We start from the raw sequence: 22,915 nt of genomic DNA on the forward strand, positions 1-22,915 counted from the left end.
TCACGACTCTCTTGGTGTGTTTGGACCATTCTAGTTTGTTGGTGATGTGGACACCAAGGAACTTGAAGCTCTCAACCTGCTCTACTACAGCCCCGTCCATGAGAATGGGGGTGTGCTCGGTCCTCCTTTTCCAATCATCTCCTTAGTCTTGGTTACGTTGAGGGATAGGTTGTTGTTCTGGCACCACCCGGCCAGGACTCTGACATCCTCCCTATAGGCTGTCTCGTCATTGTTGGTGATCAGGCCTACCACTGTTGAGTCGTCTGCAAACTTAACGATGTTGGAGTCGTGCCTGGCCACGTAGTCGTGGGTGAACAGGGAGTACAGGAGGGGACTGAGCACGCACTCCTGAGGGGCTCCAGTGTTGAGGATTAGCGTGGCAGATGTGTTGCTACCTACCCTCACCACCTGGGGGCAACCCGTCAGGAAGTCCAGGATCCAGTTGCAGAGGGAGGTGTTTAGTCCCAGGGTCCTTAGCTTAGTGATGAACTTTGAGGGTACTATGGTGTTGAACGCTGAGCTGTAGTCAATGAATAGCATTCTCACGTAGGTGTTCCTTTTGTCTAGGTGGGAAAGGGCAGTGTAGAGTGCAGTAGAGATTGCGTCATCTGTGGATCTGTTTGGGCGTGGGTCTAGGGTTTCTGGGATATTGGTGTTGTGAGCCATTACCAGCCTTTCAAAGCACTTCGTGGCTACGGATGTGAGTGCTATGGGTGTGTAGTCATTTAGGTAGGTTGCCTTAGTGTTCTTGGGTACAGGGACTACGGTGGTCTGCTTGAAACATGTTGGTATTACAGACTCAATCAGGGACATGTTGAAAATGTCTGTGAAGACACCTGCCAGTTGGTCAGCACATGCCTGGAGCACACGTCCTGGTAATCCGTCTGGCCCCGCAGCCTTGTGTTTGTTGACCTGTTTAAAGGTCTTACTCACGTCAGCTACGGAGAGCGTGATCACACAGTCGTCCGGAACAGCTGATGCTCTCATGCATGCCTCAGTGTTGCTTGCCTCAAAGCTAGCATAGAAGTGATTTAGCTCGTCTGGTAGGTTTGTGTCACTGGGCAGCTCGCGGCTGTGCTTCCTATTGTAGTCTGTAATAGTTTGCAAGCCCTGCCACATAATACGAGCGTCGGAGCCGGTGTAGTACGATTCAATCTTAGCGCTTTGCCTGTTTGATGGTACGTAGGAGGGCATTGTAGGATTGTGCTACAGTGTGTGAGGATCAATATATTGATAAAGACTATGAGTAGATGGAGAGATTCCAGTTGAGTCTGCCAGGTTGGATGCTGTGTAAATGCTATAGTCCACTGACATTTACCTCACTGTTCAACAGCTGTTCTCTTCAAACTGCACCTATACAACTAACATCTATATCTACAGCTGCATTGACCCACAACGTCTTCAGTTAGACACTGGAACAATGCAGAGGGAGTTCAAATAAAGTTACTTTCTTCTGACTGAAAAAGATGTATCTTCCTCTCAGTGTCTGAAGATTTTAAGTTGACATCTCTAGTTCAATGCACCAATATGTTCCATTGTGCTGTTTGTTTACCTTCTCATTTCGAGTCATATACCGAAACAATGTTATGAACACAGGCACATAATCAAACGTTTGTAACCGCTTTGAGATCTTAGAGGGAACCTCAAACAATGCCTTGACATGCATGAAATCAGGTTGTGTTGGTGACAGATGGAGGGAAAGAACATGAGGAGTGAGTAGAGCATGAGACAGAAAGAGGATGGAAATAGGAATTGAAGTGAGCAAAGAAAGAGGATCGAGGCAACAAAAGTGGGAGAGATATAGCAGCCAAAGGAATGGAAGAAATGGAGAGAGATGATTGGATGAACAGACCTTTCGGGCGATGCGCTCCACTACTACCCTGGCCACGGGGGTGATGGCGCCCCCCTCAGGGTCGTAGAAGGGGCTCTGGGGGTGGTCCAGGCTAGTCAGGGGGCGGATCTTCTCCTGAGGGACTGTGGGCTTGTTGGGAGACTGGAGGTCAGAACACACACACACACAAATGAAGAGTCAACATAGATACATGACTGTCTTTTCATGTCAATATGTGTTCCATTGTAGTATTGAGTAACAGTGTCATGATGTCAGTGATGAAATATGTATTTGCAGATAACCTTGAAAAGTTGCAATAGGTCTCTTCATGTGCACTATGGAGGTATACAACACATCTATAATAAAGTCTCGTCCCAGCACAAAAAATATACGGCCTCCTAAGACTGGCAAACCTAGATTATACAAGTCACAAAGCCACATCCACTAAAACAACATGAATCCATCGATCTTGGTCAGGGACACTGTGAGTTATGGTGTTATGTGGTGAAACTGTTGTCATTAGTCTGCAGCAAGCGCCTGCCAGCAGGGGGCTAACACAGCAAACACAGCCACAGGGCTTCTGAAGGGAAAATAAGCCATCCACTAGTCTGAACATGAAGGGTTGACATGTCACTTCGTAAAAGTGCTGTTGTGTTTATGGTGATCAACATCTTTCACACCTGTGAACTTCTGATTCAATTACAATGTACAGAATGTGGTTGCTACATCCCTACAAACATCCTACTGTTTCACACCAGTGGAGAGCAGAGTCACACAGTGAGAGAGAACACCACAGGAGGTTACCAGGAGCTGTTTTAACAACTCCAAACGTCAACTTCAGGCTTCCTGAAACAACAGAGACCACTAAAATATATAGACACCGTTCAATGATAAAACACTCTACAACCTCATTTCATAACTCTTGACCGGTTCTTACACAACGTGTTCAAATGTCTGAGGCTCCAGACATTTGATATGAGTAAGGTCATTGGTGGGGCGAGCCAAATCAAACAGGGGAGTAACAGTTCAACAGGTTCGTCTGTGAACTCCCAGGGATCAGCCAAAGGTCTGTCTGTGAGCTCACACAGCACAGCACAGTCATAGACTCTCCTCAACCAGTCTGTCCATATGGAAAAATAATATATTGACATATATACGGAGTGTACCAAACATTAGGAACACCTGCTCTTCCATGACAGACTGCCCAGGTGAATCTTGGTGAAAGCTATAGTACCTTATTGATGTCACTTGTTCAATCCACTTCAATCAGTTTAGATGAAGTGGAGGAGACAGGTTAAAGAAGGATTTTTTAAGCCTTGAGACATGGATTGTGTGTGTGTGCCATTCTGAAGGTAAATGGAAAAGACCAAATATTTAAGTGCCTTTGAAAGGGGTGTGGTAGTAGGTGCCTGCCGCACCGGTTTGAACGTGGCAGGAACTGCAATGCTGCTGGGTTTTTCACGCTCAACAGTTTCCCATGTGTATCAAGAATCGTCCACCACCCAAAGGACCTCCAGCCAACTTGACACAAATGTAGGAAGCTTTCAACACCTTGTAAAGTCAATGCCCCGTTGAATTGAGGCTGTTCTGAGGGCAACTCAATAATAGAAAGGTGTTCCTAATGTTCTGTACACTCAGTGTATATACGTTTTGACAATATCTTCATATTATTTTTGTGCTAGTCGGCTGTACAGGCACCAAAATTCCAGTATTTTTCCTTCATAGCTTGTTCTCCATCTTCTTTTTAAATACTGAGCCAATTTGTTTTCAGCACATTTATTTCCATGACTGATCAAAAGTCGTTTTGTCATGGCTCTCTCTTGTCCCTCTGCAGCAGACGTATGTTTGGAACATCGCATTGCAGTATCGAATAGTAAGAATCGCAATAGATATCATAATGGCACCTAAGTATCGTGATAATATGGTATCGTGAGGACCCTGGGAACTCCCAGCCCTATAAGAAGTGTGATTTTATACAGTAGGCGGTGTGAGTGATGTCTGGGGCTTGCGCTCCAGGGTTATAGTTAGAATCACTGTGGTAGAGATAGTGTGAAGATTAGAGCGTGTAGTTGTGACATTTTGAGGAGGTCATTGACCTCATAGGTGACCCCGTTGTCGGTGCCTGCATCCCAGGGGATCATATCCTGGACAACCCTCTGGGCCCAACCACACTCCTTGGTGCAGAGGTCCTCTGCAGACAGCCCCACGTTCCAGTCAGGGCTGGGCCCCAGCATGGTGAGGAAGGACATCAGGTGACGGGTACGGTCCACTGAGAACTCAGCCGACGGGGCAGCACGACTGGAGGACAGAGAGAAGGGACTATTTTGAAGAAAGTCACAATTGCAATAATTGTGATATGTGATGTTTTACCTACCTTTAGTTGATCAATGCACTGATTGCAAGTCACTCTGGATAAGGGTGCCTGTTAAATGACTAAATATGAAAAGTAGAAGAGAGAGAGTACAGAGGAAGAGAGAGAACAGAAATACTGACTGAAGACCCTAAAAAGCATGAAAAAGCGAAAGAGGGATAGCAAGGAAAGGGAGATGATGACTATATGAGGAAAGGATGATAGAAGCGGTACTTAAGTCCACAGAGATGTAGAGAAGTTTCTTTACTGCCTCAGGCATGCCCTGCGCATCCAGCTCACCCCCTACAACAGTTCAACACAGAGCCGCCAGCCAGAGGTAAAGAGTAATAAACACCCATAAACACTTTACTGGTGGCAGAGAGCTGTGTGTGTGTGTGTGTGTGTGCGCGCTAGTTCACAGACAGTCACAAGCACAATAATGCACAAATATCTGTTCAGAAATACTTTTTCCTAGTACCAAACCACAGCACTTCTAATAAACATTTATCAGGGGTTGATAGATACCTCCCACCCTCCTACACCCTCCTAGACCCTATCCCTCCTGCCACCCTGTCAATTACAAGTCAGCTTTGTGTTGGGTCCAATGTGGCTGTCAGAAATAAACCTAAGGCCTCCAGCAAAGCTGAGCTGAGCAAAGGGACGTGGTGACACACGGTGAGGGGGAAGAGGGGACGGCTGGCAGCCTGCTGTGTGTTCCCAGAGGATTAGAGCTCTTACACATCCTTAGAGGTGATTATTACTGTGTATGGGAGGACAGGACAGGACTGGACAGGGCTGAGGTGTGTGTGGTGATAGAAAATCTGATGGATTTATCGGCAGATGAAGAACAGAACAGTGACAGGAGAATAGCAGGAGGGATAATTGTTTCAGGTGACAATTGAGCTTCTGTACAGTCTTAGAAGGTGCTATGTAGAACCATACAGTATATCATAACACCTTTCATTGAGGGCCATGTTATACCCAAAAACAGTGTTATTAGAAAACTCCTGGTTTACAGGCCACATCAGGCTTGCAAGTCACATTATGTTGGCTTGCAAAGTGATGTTCAATTCCTATTGGAATCAAGCCAGAGTTAGGATATCCAACAAATGGATGTTTTTATCACCCGCAATTTGCATTGAGAATGACTGCCATGGTAGGGAAAATGGAAAACTGATACTACCTCAATGGTCTAAACTGGAACAACCATCTCAGTAATGGGTGCAATGAGTCAAATTATTAACAAATTGGTTTAGTTTACAAAAAATGTACGTTATTTATCTTTGTGTAGCATACCATTTATCAATCAATCAATTTCCATGCAAAAACACATAAAAACAATAAACAATTCTGAAAATCACCATGCAAAAGAGCATGCTGGGAAATATGATTTACTCTATGGTTCTAAACTCAGCAAAAAAAGAAACATCCCTTTTTCAGGACCTTGTCTTTCAAAGTTAATTAGTAAAAATCCAAATAACTTCACAGATCTGTAAAAGGTTTAAACACTGTTTCCCATGCTTGTTCAATGAACCATAAACAATTAATGAACGTGCACCTGTGGAACGGTCGTTAAGACACTAACAGCTTACAGATGGTAGGCAATTAAGGTCACAGTTATGAAAACTTAGAACACTAAAGAGGCCTTTCTACTGACTCTGAAAAACACCAAAAGAAAGATGTCCAGGGTCCCTGCTTATCTGCGTGAACGTGCCTTAGGCATGCTGCAAGGAGGCATGAGGACTGCAGATGTGGCCAAGGTAATAAATTGTAATGACCGTACTGTGAGACGCCTAAGACAGAGCTACAGGGAGACAGGATGGACAGCTGATCGTCATCACAGTGGCAGACCACGTGTAACAACACCTGCACAGGATTGGTACATCCGAACATCACACCTGCGGGACAGGTACAGGATGGCAACAACAGCCCGAGTTCCACCAGGAACACACAATCCCTCCATCAGTGCTCATACTGTCCGCAATAGGCTAAGACAGGCTGGACTGAGGGCTTGTAGGTCTGTTGTAAGACAGGTCCTCACCAGACATCCCTGGCAACAATGTAGCCTATGGGCACAAAACCACCGTCGCTGGACCAGACAGGACTGGAAAAAGTGCTCTTCACTGAAGAGTTGTGGTTTTGTCTCACCAAGACAGATATGTCAGTGTTCTGCCATGGCCAGCGAAGAGCCCAGATCTCAACTTTCAAATGTTTATCCTTTAATCTGTTCAAGTCTAAGTACAGTGAACATCACTGTCCATCACCTATTGGGACAGTTGGATATATATCCTGTAATGGTTATACAGTATATCTGATTAGACTCTCTCTCTAATTCCCTTTTTTCCTTCTTTCTTCAGTGACTCTGACACCGTCCCTCCATCTTTCCCACCACCCACATCCCCAGGAAACACGCTGTCTCTGAGTGACAAAGACAAGCCCTTTAGCTCATTAAGAGCTGTGTTTTCATTGACAACCCCTTATTTCTCTGTTTCTGTCTGTCTGTCAGCACAGTGCTAATCAACTGGAAGCCACGGGGAGCTGGGGGAGTCCTGCTGTCTTTAGAAAGGGTCTGATGAGACATATAGTGTGCTTTAAAAAGACGAGGGACTCACTACTGGACATCATGGAGGTAACTGTAGCTGTCTCAGGCACAGCCATTCCTGTTCTGAGAGAGAGAGAGGTGTGTGAGTGGGGTCAGATAGAGCAGAAGAAAGAGAGGAAGATGGTGAGAAAATGAGGGGTGTAGGCTGTCTTCTGTGGGGACCGTCTGAGTACATTAGGACTCTGGAGGGTGTGTGTGCATGCTTGCCTTCATGTCCGAATGTGTGTTTGAGAGAGGGATGGCTCTGTACTGTGTCACAGAGAACACCGCCCAGCGACGAAGATTCCCACAGCAGATTGCTCTCTGTGTGTCACTAGCACATTGTGTGACACCGTTGTTGTGTGTGTCAAATGAAATGTTATTTGTCACATACACAGTTGGCAGCAGATATAAAAGGTGCAGTGAAATACTTGCGTGCTATAGCCCCTCAACATGGCATTACAATATCAAACAATATTCATCAGAGGTCAATCAAAATGAACAAGTCATTAGAGGAAGTAGTATGCATAGTAATAAGACTGATATCTACACAATAGGATATACAGTATTCATGATTAATGTGCTATGTCAAGTATGACTGTGTTACAAATATAAAGTGGATAGTGTCTTGGTCTCACAGTTGAATAAATAGTATATTATAGAACAGCTGTGTTAACTGTGTGTGTGTGTCAACACTTCTTACAAAAACAAGTAGTGATGAAGTCAATCTCTCCTCCACTTTGAGCCATGAGAGATTTACATACATATTATTAATGTTATCTCCCTGAGTACATTTAAGGGCCAGCCGTGCTGCCCTGTTCTGAGCCAATTGTATTTTTCCAAGGTCCCTCTCTCCCGCACCTGACCATACGAGTGGTGTGTGTGTGTGTGCATGTGTGTGTGTGTGTGTGTGTGTGTATGTGTGTGTGTGTGTGCATGCGTGTGTGTGTGTGTGTGCTCAGACGCGTGCATGCGTGTGTACATGGGACAGGTGTATGCGTGAGATAGAGATATTCCCAGAGAAACATTGAAGCGAATTATGTCAGGTTGTCTAGATGTGCAGGTAGACCAGTGGGACTGAGAGGGAAACCAGATGAAACCAGACATCCTCTCAAACGTGGTTTACCTATAAAGGACAGACAGACAGACAGACAGACAGACAGACAGACAGACAGACAGACAGACAGACAGACAGACAGACAGACAGACAGACAGACAGACAGACAGACAGACAGACAGACAGACAGACAGACAGACAGACAGACAGACAGACAGACAGACAGACAGACAGACAGACAGACAGACAGACAGACAGACAGACAGGACAGACAGGACAGACAGGACAGACACAGACCTCAAACTCAAAAGGAGCTGCAGCGCCCCTGAGTCTCCAGTTTACTGTGTAAAATGTACTCGTCATCACTCCAGCCGGGGAGGGCAAAAGCAAACATGTCATTTAAAAGGACATTGTGAAAACGACAGGCAGGGAGAAGGATGTGTTTGCACGTCAATAAAACATGGCCAAAGCGAAGTAGGAGGAACTTGAACACAACACAAAGGAAATTGATTCCTTCCAAGTCCAGCCCGGCTAATCCCCTGGCGTGTATGCAAATGAGGCGGGCAGGGGGTAATTTCATCAGTGCGCCGCAGTGTTTTTAATTAGGCGAGCTTCCCTCAACGATAGGTCCAGCAAGCCTCGTAAATCCATGAACACCATAATGCTGACCTTGGTGTGGCGGCGTGGAGCGGTTGGTTGGTTGGAGACGGCTCTGGTGGAATTCTATTCCTCCTTCCATTACTTTCTCTTCCTCCCTCACTCTCTCTGACCACATCTCCTTCTCTGTTGCTCTCTCTGTGTCCACCTTTCCCTATTTTGGCTAATTTCTCACTTCCTCTCTCTCTCTCTTCCTCTCCCTTGAACATGTTATGAGTCTCAGGAGACAAACTGCTGTAGCTCTGCTGTGTGTAATAATGGCTGTCATATCTGCACCCCTCCGCTCACCCTCCTCCCTCGCTCCCTCTCCACCCTCCTCTGACTCTCCCTTTCCTTTGCTCCAGCCACCACATCTCTCTCAAGATGACCACTTTAGTTCGTAATCAGTACAAGTGATCAATGGGGAACAAAGGCACCAGAAAGGAAGATGCATAGAGAGACCGGTAAAGAAATATGTGGTTACACGTGGTCCCATTATGATAGTTCTTCCAAACACTTCCGAACCCATTTACATTACATTTACATTTAAGTCATTTAGCAGACGCTCTTATCCAGAGCGACTTACAAATTGGTGCGTTCACCTTAAGACATCCAGTGGAACAGCCACTTTACATTAGTGCATCTAAATCTTTTAAGGGGGGGGGGGTGAGAAGGATTACTTTATCCTATCCTAGGTATTCCTGAAAGAGGTGGGGTTTCAGGTGTCTCCGGAAGGTGGTGATTGACTCCGCTGTCCTGGCGTCGTGAGGGAGTGAGGGAGTGAGGGAAAACCCAACACTGATCCCAGATATCCCTGAACCTGAAGTTCCATCTCTAAAGATCTGCCTTGGATCCTTCAGACGTGATAAAGAGCTGGTTGTCTAACCACTGATAATTAATCAACGTCTATTTCTCTCTCTCTTGCTCTCTCTCTGTTTATTTTTTTCTCGCTCTTCCTTTTCTTCAAAGGCAGGGTAGGAGGGTTTGTTAATTGGCAGGCAGCTGTGTAGTATAGGTCAGCCTGATGTCTTGATACACAGGAGCCTGGAGGCCATTAACCTTGATGGAGAAAAACCCCTCCAGGAGTTCTATCAATCACCATCAAAACACACACCCTCTTAACCCACACACATACATACACACGTACACACAGGTGCAGTAACATAAGCCCCCTTCACTTATTCACACACACACACACACACACACACACACACACACACACACACACACACACAAACTTTATGAATCACGATGTACAAAGACGAACAAACAACATTTATAAACATGTTCAAAAACATGTACGAACACATATGAACAAAAATCGCATGCAATCCCAACAGACTCATTTTAAAGAATAAAAAGAAACATCTTTCAATTGTAGGAGAAAAATACGCACTTAACCATTTCTGCACCCTACTTTCAAGGAAGAATGTACAAACAGAATGTGTCCATTTCCACATCACACTACAAGCAAGAACCTCCACCTCCTCCTCTCCTCTTCCCCTCCTCTCATCCTCCCTTTCCTACCACCCATCCCCTAAACCAGTTGATTTGATTTCCTCTGCATTTACACAACCACTTTATGATACAATTAATTTTCTGGCATATAAACAAGATAGCGAGATAATTACCCTCTGTGTATTTGATTGGCTCTGTCCCTAGCTGTGGCTGCCTCTGGAAGCTCTCTTTGGAGTCTCACACTCAGATCCTCTGTGAGAGTGTTTTTTACATTGAGGATGCGTCTCTCTGCGCTACCTGGGCTAACTTGCTCCTTGTTTTTGTCCTAAATAAGAGATTAAATTAAGGTTTATGCATGCAGGAGTCTAAAGGAAGCCTAGTCACACTGATCAGCTTGGTGCATGTGGAGATGAGCTCACAGATTCAGGCCATATGCATTTAATTGGCTCCATGGCACAGAGCAACAAGTCGAGTGCAGAACTTTGGATGAATGAGTTGTGATATCTAATTTCTGTGCTTGGGAGGCAAGGCATGATTCAACGTGAGTAGATGAGCGATGAAGAAGACCTTGCAGTGTGGTGTAACTCATGCATTTGTGAAAAGAGAGAAAAAATGGAAGGGGTGAGAAGAAGAAGGGTGAGTGTGACATATAGAAAGGAAAGAGAAGAAGGGTGAGGGTGGCAAACAGAAAGAAGAGAGAAGAAGAAGAGTGAGGATGGCATACAGAAAGGAGGGAGAAGAAGAAGGGTGAGGGTGGCATACAGAAAGGAGGGAGAAGAAGAAGAGTGAGGATGGCATACAGAAAGGAGAGAGAAGAAGAAGGGTGAGGATGGCATACAGAAAGGAGAGAGAGGAAGAAGGGTGAGGATGGCATACAGAAAGGAGAGAGAAGAAGAAGGGTGAGGATGGCATACAGAAAGGAGAGAGAAGAAGAAGGGTGAGGATGGCATACAGAAAGGAGAGAGAGGAAGGAAAAAGGACGTTGCTGCAGGATGGGTCAATCCCTCAAGAGAAAGTGTGAGTGAGTTAGACAAAGAGAGAGTGAAAGAAACAGAGAGAGAGCGAGGGATGATAGAGGAGGTTACTGTTGGACTACTCACACATTCAAGGGTTGCCAGGCAGGCCACTGAGCCTTCATTTTGATGACTGTCAGAACGTCATCACCCTGAGAGAGAGAGAGAGAAGAGAAGAGAAGAGAAGAGAAGAGAGAAAGAGAGAGAGAGAGAGAGAGAGAGAGAGAGAGAGAGAGAGAGAGAGAGAATCAAATTTACATGTCGTCTGACAGATGGAGGCCCAGCCATATTCACCACATTACACTTACAGATGAGGAGAGAGAACAGATGATGGTCGTTTATTTCCCCTCTTCTCTTTTTCTCTCTGAGACAAAGGAGTGATGAATACAGCGTAATTCATAAAACCTGCATAAATATTTAATCAGTAGCTCTGGACACCGCAGGGTTCTTTGTGTCACTGCCTGAGAGAGAGGGAATGTCTCTGTGCTGGCCCATGATCAGATAAAACACTCAACGCATAGAGCAGGATTTAACCTCAGACTGAACTCAGACCTGAGAGAGACACAGCTCCATCGACATCCAATCACAACAAAGGAGAAGCCTTGAGGGTTGTGAGAAAATGTTTAATCAACATAGTTTTTTCCTTTCTACTGGATTGGCTTGTGAAATAATACTTCTCCTGTCCATATCATAGAAATGTGGTGTGGACATGAAAATATTATATCAAATCAAATTGTATTTATTATATGGCCTATATAATCAGTTTTAATGTTCAACATTAAACATATATCTTGGATAACAGCACTATACACTCTGGCCCATTCCAAGTGGAAATCATATTTCTTAAGCGCAATTCACTTGGAGCACAATAGGATCACTGCGATAGCAAAAGACACAATTAAAAGTGTTTGAGCACCACACTGGCTCATTTGCGCCCAGACTTTTTCATTACGGCTGTGATTTATGACATCACACTGTGGCAGTAATGGCTCTTTGGCTGTGAATAGGTGGCTAGCAGTTGACTAGAACATTCTGTTTGTATTGCTATAAATGAGAGAGACTGTGTGATGTACAATGGAATGAAAAGTGCATTCTGCCATATGTACGATGAACCAAACCCTGCTCTGGGCATTTTTGACGCCTTTACACAATGGTGTAGATAAAGCACATTAGAAAACATGGATATATTGGTTCATATGTAATACAGCAATTATAAAGCTATAATTTGGCGAGACTGTAAATGGTGACATAAATGGAAACCCTGTGTCCCGATGAACAATGAACATCGAACACAAGTCCTCAGAAGAAAAGAAAACTGCAGCTCAGCACATCTTGTCAGACATCTGCCACCGGGCATGTTTGCACCTGTGGCGTCTATAAAGATCAAAGTTAAGTATCCAATGCCAGATCATTGCTTTACAAGCCAGCAATTAATGTTTCCAATAGAGGATTCTGTTCCAGTACCATCCAGTCCCATTGCTGTGTGTTGGGTGATCACTTTTTAATTATTTATTTCCTGTAAGATAATTATTAGTAAAAGGCTGTGATCCCAGTCATACAGAGCTGTCGTGTCGTTGGCTATGCCGGATTAAGTGATATGACATGCTATTCTATAAAATCCTTTCTCCGTAATTAATATTACCTGATTGAGCTAATCATGTAAATGTAATGAACTAGAGAGTTGGGGCACCATGAAATAATATTTATAGAGCTGTTATCTTCCGAATAAACTCTTAAAGACCTAGTAATATTTGAAATCAATAGCAGTCAATGTTACTCGTCACCTTAATTCAGTCTCATCTGAAAGTTTTAAATTCTTGGTTATCTTCATGAACCCTGGCTAACAAGTTGAATCAGCAATACGAAATTGGATTTCATTATTTATTTACTAAATACAGTGCCTTGCGAAAGTATTCGGCCCCCTTGAACTTTGCGACCTTTTGCCACATTTCAGGCTTCAAACATAAAGATATAAAACTGTATTTTTTTGTGAAGAATCAACAACAAGTGGGACACAATCATGAAGTGGAACAACATTTATTGGATATTTCAAACTTTTTTAACAAATCAAAAACTGAAAAATTGGGCGTGCAAAATTATTCAGCCCCCTTAAGTTAATACTTTGTAGCGCCACCTTTTGCTGCGATTACAGCTGTAAGTCGCTTGGGGTATGTCTCTATCAGTTTTGCACATCGAGAGACTGACATTTTTCCCATTCCTCCTTGTAAAACAGCTCGAGCTCAGTGAGGTTGGATGGAGAGCATTTGTGAACAGCAGTTTTCAGTTCTTTCCACAGATTCTCAATTGGATTCAGGTCTGGACTTTGACTTGGCCATTCTAACACCTGGATATGTTTATTTTTGAACCATTCCATTGTAGATTTTGCTTTATGTTTTGGATCATTGTCTTGTTGGAAGACAAATCTCCATCCCAGTCTCAGGTCTTTTGCAGACTCCATCAGGTTTTCTTCCAGAATGGTCCTGTATTTGGCTCCATCCGTCTTCCCATCAATTTTAACCATCTTCCCTGTCCCTGCTGAAGAAAAGCAGGCCCAAACCATGATGCTGCCACCACCATGTTTGACAGTGGGGATGGTGTGTTCAGGGTGATGAGCTGTGTTGCTTTTACGCCAAACATAACATTTTGCATTGTTGCCAAAAAGTTCAATTTTGGTTTCATCTGACCAGAGCATCTTCTTCCACATGTTTGGTGTGTCTCCCAGGTGGCTTGTGGCAAACTTTAAACAACACTTTTTATGGATATCTTTAAGAAATGGCTTTCTTCTTGCCACTCTTCCATAAAGGCCAGATTTGTGCAATATACGACTGATTGTTGTCCTATGGACAGAGTGTCCCACCTCAGCTGTAGATCTCTGCAGTTCATCCAGAGTGATCATGGGCCTCTTGGCTGCATCTCTGATCAGTCTTCTCCTTGTATGAGCTGAAAGTTTAGAGGGACGGCCAGGTCTTGGTAGATTTGCAGTGGTCTGATACTCCTTCCATTTCAATATTATCGCTTGCACAGTGCTCCTTGGGATGTTTAAAGCTTGGGAAATCTTTTTGTATTCAAATCCGGCTTTAAACTTCTTCACAACAGTATCTCAGACGTGCCTGGTGTGTTCCTTGTTCTTCATGATGCTCTCTGCGCTTTTAACGGACCTCTGAGACTATCACAGTGCAGGTGCATTTATACGGAGACTTGATTACACACAGGTGGATTGTATTTATCATCATTAGTCATTTAGGTCAACATTGGATCATTCAGAGATCCTCACTGAACTTCTGGAGAGAGATTGCTGCACTGAAAGTAAAGGGGCTGAATAATTTTGCACGCCCAATTTTTCAGTTTTTGATTTGTTAAAAAGGTTTGAAATATCCAATAAATGTTGTTCCACTTCATGATTGTGTCCCACTTGATGTTGATTCTTCACAAAAAAATACAGTTTTATATCTTTATGTTTGAAGCCTGAAATGTGGCACAAGGTCGCAAAGTTCAAGGGGGCCGAATACTTTCGCAAGGCACTGTACCTAACTAATCACACAGAATTACACATACATATAATTAATCATAACTTGATTACAAATGACGTCATAGAGGAAAACGTCCCTAGCGGGCGGAACAGATTTGACAGCTTGTTACACAAAAGAAAAGGGGCTGGGTTTGAGTGAAAGTTCGGGAAGACTGAGGAACAAAGGGCGAAGCTGTGCTATCGTAAATACAGTATCTTATGCATTCTAAATTACCGCCCATTTGGAAAAGGAAAATGCAATAAATATTTACTCTGAGCTGCGCTTCGGTAGGTTGGTGGTAGATGGAAGGCCATGTTGCCCAACCGAGTCCTTTGAAGAATGTATCTGCTGGTATATTGAATACGTTGTAGTAACGTTGTTGTGTGGTAGACGGGATACTCTGTATGTTCCTTCCTAACCTGCGTTTGCAGCTGCTGTTGTTAACGCAACGGCTAGGAGGTATCACTTCTGTAGTGAATAAAAGTTCAAAGTTCATACCATTCGCAACCAAAGCTCACGCTGATGTTGGCTTCGTTCTGTAGTTATTATCTGAACCATTCTGACATCGGACCGTCTTCCTCACATCCTCGGAACACGAGGTTATATTGTCGTCAAGGCTTTATATAGGAAGGGAGAGGAGGGCGTGTTTGAAACGTTTTATAGCCCATGTCCCTTCACAGGGGCGGGCCACTGATTGAGCAGAGCCTTATCTTATGAAAACCCAAATCTCACATTTTAGAAGCTAAAATCACATTTCATCCCATCACAAGTAATTTCATATTCAAACATTTAAATTGAACAACAATTCCATCTGAATCCGATAACTCGGATGTGTAGACTTTCCACTGTAGAGTTTATGTCATCTTATCATTGGTGAGAATGTCTCAGATGACAACCGAACTGACACTATATTCATTAAGTACCACCGTTCAATTGGTCGGTTTACCAGAATATAGTTAATTTCCCCCCACCTTCTGATGTTCGCAGAATCTCTATGTTAACCAAGCGTGTTATCCTGCTGTCCTTGCCTGATACTGTTTTCCTCTGTGCTACAGTTCTGCCCGCTCTGACTCTGGTCCCTGTCTCCAGTCCCACGTCTCGTCATCCTGCTACTCTGTCCTGGATTCCCCACTCTACTACTCCCTTGGATTCCCCTCTGGACCTGCTTACCCTGTCTCAACCCCTCTCGCTCCAGCCTCAGCCTCCGCACCTGGTTTCCAGCAACCCACCCGGGCTTCCCCTGGTCTGCACTCCATCTTCCCCGTGTTTGAATAAATACATTGGTTACTTCATCCCAGTCTCCTCGTCTGAATCTGCTCTTGGGTTCCCCTGTTCCACTCCGCGTAACAGCATGATCTGGCCAAAGAGATGAACCCAGCAGAACCCAGGCGCCCTGCTCGAGCAACATGACCAAGCCCTGAAGCCTGTCTGACCTACAGGGCTGACCCTTCGCCCAAAGCTCAAAATCAGTTCCAAGTCCTTCTCCTCCGCTCCGGGAGCTGTTTGTTCCCACTCCCGACCGTTAACTTCTTTGGGACAGGGGGCGGTATTTTAACGTCCGGATGAAAAGCGTGCCCAAAGTAAACTGCCTGCTACTCAGGTCCAGAAGCTAGGATATGCATATAATTGGTAGATTTGGATAGAAAACACTCCAAAGTTTCTAGAAGTGGTTAAAATAATGTCTTTGAGTATAACAGTACTAAAATGGCAGGCGAAACCCCGAGGACAAACCACCCCCCAAAAAAATCATCCTACCACTGATGTCAATGGCTGGCACTTTTATAACAGTGCGAAATCGTGCCCGATTGCCGTTCCTAGGGCTTCCACTAGATGTCAACAGTCTTTAGAAAGAGTTTCAAGCTGGTTTTTGGAAAAATTAGCCAGAAATTGTAGTTTTTCTAGGTGGCTCCCATTTTGGCTGTAGTTTTTCCAAGCGCGTGAATGAGAGCGCGTTCTTTGGTATTTTTCTCCAGTAAAGACAATAATGATTCTCTGTCTTAAATTTGATTGTTTATTTGCGTATTAGGGTACCTAAGGTTTGATTATAAATGTTGATTGTCATGTTTGGATAAGTTTATTGGTAACGTTTGGGATTCATTTTGCATGCATTTTTGACTGAAGTGCGCCAGCTAAACTGAGTTATTATGGCTATTTAGAAAGGACTTTATCGAACAAAATGACCATTTGTAATGTAACTGGGACCTTTTGGAGTGCCAACAGAAGAAGATCTTCAAAAGTAAGGCATATATTATATCACTATTAGGTACTAAACGATATCATAACCGCCATCGATAAAAGACAGTACTGTGCAGCCGTCTTCATCGACCTTGCCAAGGCTTTCGACTCGGTCAATCACCATATTCTTATCGGCAGACTCCGTAGCCTCGGTTTTTCGGATGACTGCCTTGCCTGGTTCACCAATTACTTTGCAGACAGAGTTCAGTGTGTCAAATCGGAGGGCATGCTGTCCGGTCCTCTGGAAGTCTCTATGGGGGTGCCACAGGGTTCAATCCTCGGGCCGACTCTTTTTTCTGTATATATCAATGATGTTGCTCTTGCTGCGGGCGATTCCCTGATCCACCTCTACGCAGACGACACCATTCTATATACTTCCGGCCCGTCCTTGGACACTGTGCTATCTAACCTCCAAACGAGCTTCAATGCCATACAACACTCCTTCCGTGGCCTCCAACTGATCTTAAACGCTAGTAAAACAAAATGCATGCTTTTCAACCGTTCGCTGCCTGCACCTGCACGCCTGACCAGCATCACCACCCTGGATGGTTCCAACCTTGAATATGTGGACATCTATAAGTCCCTAGGTGTCTGGCTAGATTGTAAACTCTCCTTCCAGACTCATATCAAACATCTCCAATCGAAAATCAAATCAAATCGAGTCGGCTTTCTATTCCGCAACAAAGCCTCCTTCACTCACGCCGCCAAACTTACCCTAGTAAAACTGACTATCCTACCGATCCTCGACTAGAGTGCTTCCAACACTCTACTCAGCAAACTGGATGCAGTTTATCACAGTGCCATCCGTTTTGTCACTAAAGCACCGTATACCACCCACCACTGCGACTTGTATGCTCTCGTCGGCTGGCCCTCGCTACATATTCGTCGCCAGACCCACTGGCTCCAGGTCATCTACAAGTCCATGCTAGGTAAAGCTCCGCCTTATCTCAGTTCACTGGTCAGGATGGCAACACCCATCCGTAGCACGCGCTCTAGCAGGTGTATCTCACTGATCATTCCTAAAGCCAACACCTCATTTGGCCGCCTTTCGTTCCAGTTCTCTGCTGCCTGTGACTGGAACGAATTGCAAAAATCGCTGAAGTTGGAGACTTTTATCTCCCTCACCAACTTCAAACATCTGCTATCTGAGCAGCTAACCGATCGCTGCAGCTGTACATAGTCTATCGGCAAATAGCCCACCCATTTTTACCTACCTCATCCCCATACTGTTTTTATTTTTTTACTTTTCTGCTCTTTTGCACACCAATATCTCTACCTGTACATGACCATCTGATCATGTATCACTCCAGTGTTAATCTGCAAAATTGTAATTATTCGCCTACCTCATGCCTTTTGCACACAATGTATATAGACTCCCCTTTTTTTTCCTACTGTGTTATTGACTTGTTTACTGAATTGTTTACTCCATGTGTAACTCTGTGTTGTCTGTTCACACTGCTATGCTTTATCTTGGCCAGGTCGCAGTTGCAAATGAGAACTTGTTCTCAACTAGCCTACCTGGTTAAATAAAGGTGAAATAAAAAATAAAATAAATAAAATAAAAATAAAATAAACTATTATTGACTTTCGTGTCGCAACTCCCTGGTTGAAAATTATTTGTTATGAGCTGGGCGCTGTCCTAAGATAATCGCATGGTTTGCTTTTGCCGTAAATCCTTTCTGAAATCTCACACGGCGTCTGGATTAACAACAAGTTAAGCTTTATTCTGATGTATTGCACTTGTGATTTCATGAAAGTTTAATATTTATAGTAATTTAATTTGAATTTGGCAGTCTGCAATTTCACCGGAAGTTGTCGAAACGCTAGCGTCCCACTGATCCGCAAGAAGTTAAGATGGAAACCTTGGAGCTTGCAGAGCCTTTTTGGTACAATGTTTACTAGAAGTTGAGCAACAGCCCTACTCTTATGCTAGCGAACGGGCCAAGATTTCCTTTCTGATTGGCTGCCTCGGTGGAGCAGCGCTTTCCTGGGACACAGCGGTGTGGGAGAGACAGTCAATGATGGACTTGCTGTACTCAGCTCTCTTGCTATCCGCATCGACAACCGTCTCCGTGAGCATCGGACAGAGAAGGTAGGTAGGGTTGCATGTCCCATAACATCTGCTTCAGTGCCTTGTCCTCCTTCTCCGACTGCATCCCATCCCCAGACTCATCCAGATCCTGAACCCATGCAGCTCAGCCGGGCCTGTCTCTCTCCAGAGGAGAGGCAATGACGAATCGGCGCTAGGAGCTGCCTATAATGTGACCAGGTTGGTCACTTTGTCTCCACTTGTTCCCTGCGTCCAGAAAAAGAGGGGGCTTGGCAGTCGTGGGGGATTTTTGTTGAGCCAAATCGCCTGCCCATCTTCCCCCAGACCCCTGCTTGAAGGCAACCGTGTGTGGCAGAGCCAGGCTTTTCCTCTGTCTACTCTCTTCAATTCGGACGCCGACGAGAGCTTCCTGGCCCGAAGTGTCATTACCCAGTTGGGCCTGGACACTGTCCCACTCGATTCACCCCTCGATGCCAACGCTCTCAAAAGACAGCTCCTCGCCCGTGTCTGTGAGAACAGTCACTGTCATCTTGCGTCTCTCTGGAAATCACCAGGAAAAGATCTGTGTCCTTACTCTCCCCTGGTTCTTGGTCATCCATGGTTAAAGCTACGCAATCCACAGATTGACTGGACTGCTGGAAAAGTAACCACTCTGAGTTCATTTTGTCACTCTAATTGTTTACATTCTGCCCTCCCCTGCCTTGTCTGTGCCCCAGTTAATTCCATAACCCCTGAACCTGTCATCAGTTCCTCCCGAGAATCACAATCTAGCTCCTGTGTTCAGCAAGCACCGCACCCTGTTTCTGCCGATTCATCGGCCATACAACTGCGCCTGGGGCTCCTCTTCCCAGTAGCCAGTTGTTTAACCTCTCTCGTCCTGAGCAAGAGGCTATGGAGAGGTACATCCAGGATTTTCTTTCTGCAGGACTCAAGCCATCTTCCTCCCCGGTGGGTGCTGGGTTTTTCTTTGTGAAGAAGGGGGATGGGTCACTGAAACCATGCATAAACTACCGTGGGCTGAATAATATCTCTGTTAAGAACAAGTACCCTTTACCACTCATCAGCTCTGCTTTTTCCCCCCTCCATGGTGCCACGATGTTTACCAAACTCGACCTCCGGAATGCCTACAACCTTGTCCACATAAGAGAGTGGGACGAGTGGAAGACTGCATTCAACACACCACTTGGTCACTGAGTATTTGGTCATGCCTTTTGGTCTTACTAACGCCCCTGCTGTTTTCGAGAACCTAGTCAATGACGTGCTGAGGGAGGTGATTGGACGCTTCGTTTTTGTCTATTTAGATGACATCCGGACTTTTTTTTCACCAGCAACACACTCCACTCCTGAGGCAGAGGCAGCATTCCTGGAACTCAAGCGTTGTTTCACCTTTGCTCTGGTCTTTACGCCACTGACACCGGGGTAGGTGCTGTTCTGTCCATGTGCATTCTTTTCCCGTAAGCTCTCACCTCCAGAGAGCAATTTTGACATCGGAAACTGGGAACTCCTGGCAGTTAAGCTGGCTCTGGAGGAATGGCGTCACTGTCTGGAGGGCTCTGTAACCCCCTTCATCATGTGGACTGACCATAAAAACCCGTCCTCCACTCAGACCGCCAAACGTGTGATCTCCCGGCAAGCCAGGTTGGCCTTGTTCTTCGGTAGATTCAATTTCACACTCACTTATCACCCCGGTTCGAAGAATACCAAGCCTGATGCCCTCTCTCGCCAGTTCATCACCGACAACACGGGTACCGAACCAGAAGCCATTGTGCCATCCACCTGCATCATTGCTGCCGTCACCTGGGAGATCGAGTCCCGTATCCGCCAGGCTCAGCAGAACCAGCCTGACCCGGGTAACAGTCCTTGTAAAGCTCTGTTTGCTCCAGATTGTATTCGCTCTGATGTTCTTCAGTGAGGCCATTCTACCCATCTCACCTGTCACACTGGTATGAACCGGAATCTTGCTTTCCTGTGTCAGCGCTTTTGGTGGCCCACCGTGGAGAGAGATGTCCGGGAGTTTGTCTCAGGGCGTTCGGTTTGTGCCCGGAACAAAACCTCCACTAAACCCACTTCCGGTCTACTCCGCCCTCTGGTCCGTAATCCTCACCATTATTGACAGGTTTTCCAAAATGGCTCACTTCATTCCCCTCTTCAAGCTCCCGTACTCAAAGGGAGACTGCGGACCTATTAGTACCCTATGTTCTTCATCTGCATGGCATCCCCACTGACATTGTAAAGGTAAACAGAGGACCCCAGTTTACCTCCCAGGTATGGATATCCTTCTGTACAGCTCTTGGTATCAATGTTAGTCTTTCTTCTGGATATCACCCCTAGACCAACAGCCAGACCGAATGGGCCAACCAAGAGATGAAGACAGCCCTCCGCTGCGTGACTTCTGCTAAACCTTCCTCCAGGAGCGCTCAGATGCCCTGGGTTGAATATTCCCACAACACCCTCATCGACGCCTTATCAGGTATGTCACCCTTCGAGTGTGCTATGGGTTACCAACCCCCCTTGTTTTCCACCCAAGAGGTTGAGGTTGCGGTACCCTCTGTCCAGGACCATCTGTGCTGTTGTCACCGTACCTGGAGGGAAGCCTGGGCTGCCCTTCTTCGTGCCTCCGACAGGACCCAGTCCTAAGCCAACCGTCGCCGTGCCTCTGCTCCAATCTACACCCCAGGTCAAAAGGTATGGCTCTCCATCGAAAGACCTGCCATTGAAGGTGGCATTGAAGAAACTTTCCCCTTGATTCATTGGTCCCTTTGAAATTGACCGTGTCATTAACCCGTCTGCGGTGCGCCTGAAACTCCCAACCTTTCTCAGGATCCATCCTACCTTCCATGTATCCCTGATTAAGCCTGTCTGCTCCAGTCCCGTCTCCTCCTGCAGTAGCTTCTCCACCCCCTCGGCTCATCGATGACAATCCTGCCTATACTGTCCGGCAGCTTTTGGACGTGCACCGTCGGGGTCGTTGCTGGCAGTACCTGGTGGACTGGAAGGTATATGTGCCTGAGGAGCACTGCTGGCTGCCCCGCCATCACATTCTGGACCCCTCCCTCTTACGGGATTTCTATACCTCACACCCAGATAAGCCTGGTCGGGCACCAGGTGGCGCCAAAGGACCCACCTCCAAAGAACCCTTTGTCCATTGAAGGGTACCTTGGAGGTGTCACATCTGCTCCTGCAACACCCTCTACTGCTCATCCTGTGTCTCCTTGACCGGCCATCACTTCCCCAGTTCTCTCTCCCTCTCTCTCTCTGTGTATGTGTGTGAGTCAGAGCAGATCCCCACCAGCTACAACCTGTTTCATAATCAAGACCTCTACAAATACTCAGCCACTTCTATGCTGCCAGATCGTAATCTCTGCTCAGTCAATCTACGTTTCTAGCCGTTTGTTACTATTCAGATCCTGTTATCCTGTTGTGCCTGTTTTCCTTGCCTGACGCTGTTTTCCTCTCCGCTACAGTTCTGCCCGCTCTGACTCTGGTCCCTGTCTCCAGTCCCACATCTCGTCATCCTGCTACTCTGTCCTGGATTCCCCACTCTACTACTCCCTTGGATTCCCCTCCGGACCTGCTTACCCTGTCTCGACCCCTCTCGCTCCAGCCTCAGCCTCCGCACCTGGTTTCCAGCAACCCGCCCGAGCTTCCCCTGACCTGCACTCCATCTTCCGCTTGTGTTTCAATAAATACCTTGGTTACTTCTCCCAGTCTCCTCGTCTGAGTCTGCTCTTGGGTTCCCATGTTCCACTCCGCGTAACAGGAGGACGTATTGTTGACATACATTTACTGTATGTATCTTAAAGCATAATTAGAAATAATTAATTGAAGTTGGAACATTTTGGCCTTACCCACCATAATGTTTCATCTGTAAGTGCCAGAAATAAAATATTTGTCATATGAAGCTTTACCGCTTGCTCTGTAATGAGTAGTTTATTGCAATAACAATTCTCTTACAGTAATATATTTTTTTTATTATGCTTTAAGTTACAAATGTCAACAATTATTCCACCAAAGGACCCTTCTATGGATACAATTTCGTGAAAATTAAAAAGATCACGGTCCTGTTTTGTTCTAGTTTCGTAAGGAAATCCCCTATTGTGGAACACCTCAGTGTCAAATAACAGGTTAGTCTGTACCAGAAAGTATAGCAAAACAAACTGATGTACTAAGGCTGCTCATTTGAGCATACACCCGC

General features: G+C 45.4%; 1 protein-coding gene across 2 annotated transcripts in view; it reads right to left on the reverse strand.

Moving 5' to 3' along the window:
* LOC115116157 (spondin-1-like) overlaps nt 1-22,915 on the reverse strand; it is a 164,476-nt gene that overhangs the window by 15,288 nt on the left and 126,273 nt on the right. Inside the window, exons 7-9 of one of the 2 annotated variants that reach the window (XM_065013128.1) lie at nt 11,014-11,078; nt 3,928-4,129; nt 1,853-1,993 (exon numbers count right to left, since the gene is read on the reverse strand). In XM_065013128.1, the coding sequence (XP_064869200.1) occupies nt 1,853-1,993; nt 3,928-4,129; nt 11,014-11,078 (408 nt within the window). Of the gene's footprint in view, nt 1-1,852; nt 1,994-3,927; nt 4,151-11,013; nt 11,079-22,915 lie in introns of both variants that reach the window. The other variant, XM_065013127.1, reaches the window with a different exon arrangement.

The sequence above is a fragment of the Oncorhynchus nerka genome, linkage group LG28, assembly GCF_034236695.1.
Source record: "Oncorhynchus nerka isolate Pitt River linkage group LG28, Oner_Uvic_2.0, whole genome shotgun sequence".
In the NCBI taxonomy this organism is placed as follows: Eukaryota; Metazoa; Chordata; class Actinopteri; order Salmoniformes; family Salmonidae; genus Oncorhynchus; species Oncorhynchus nerka.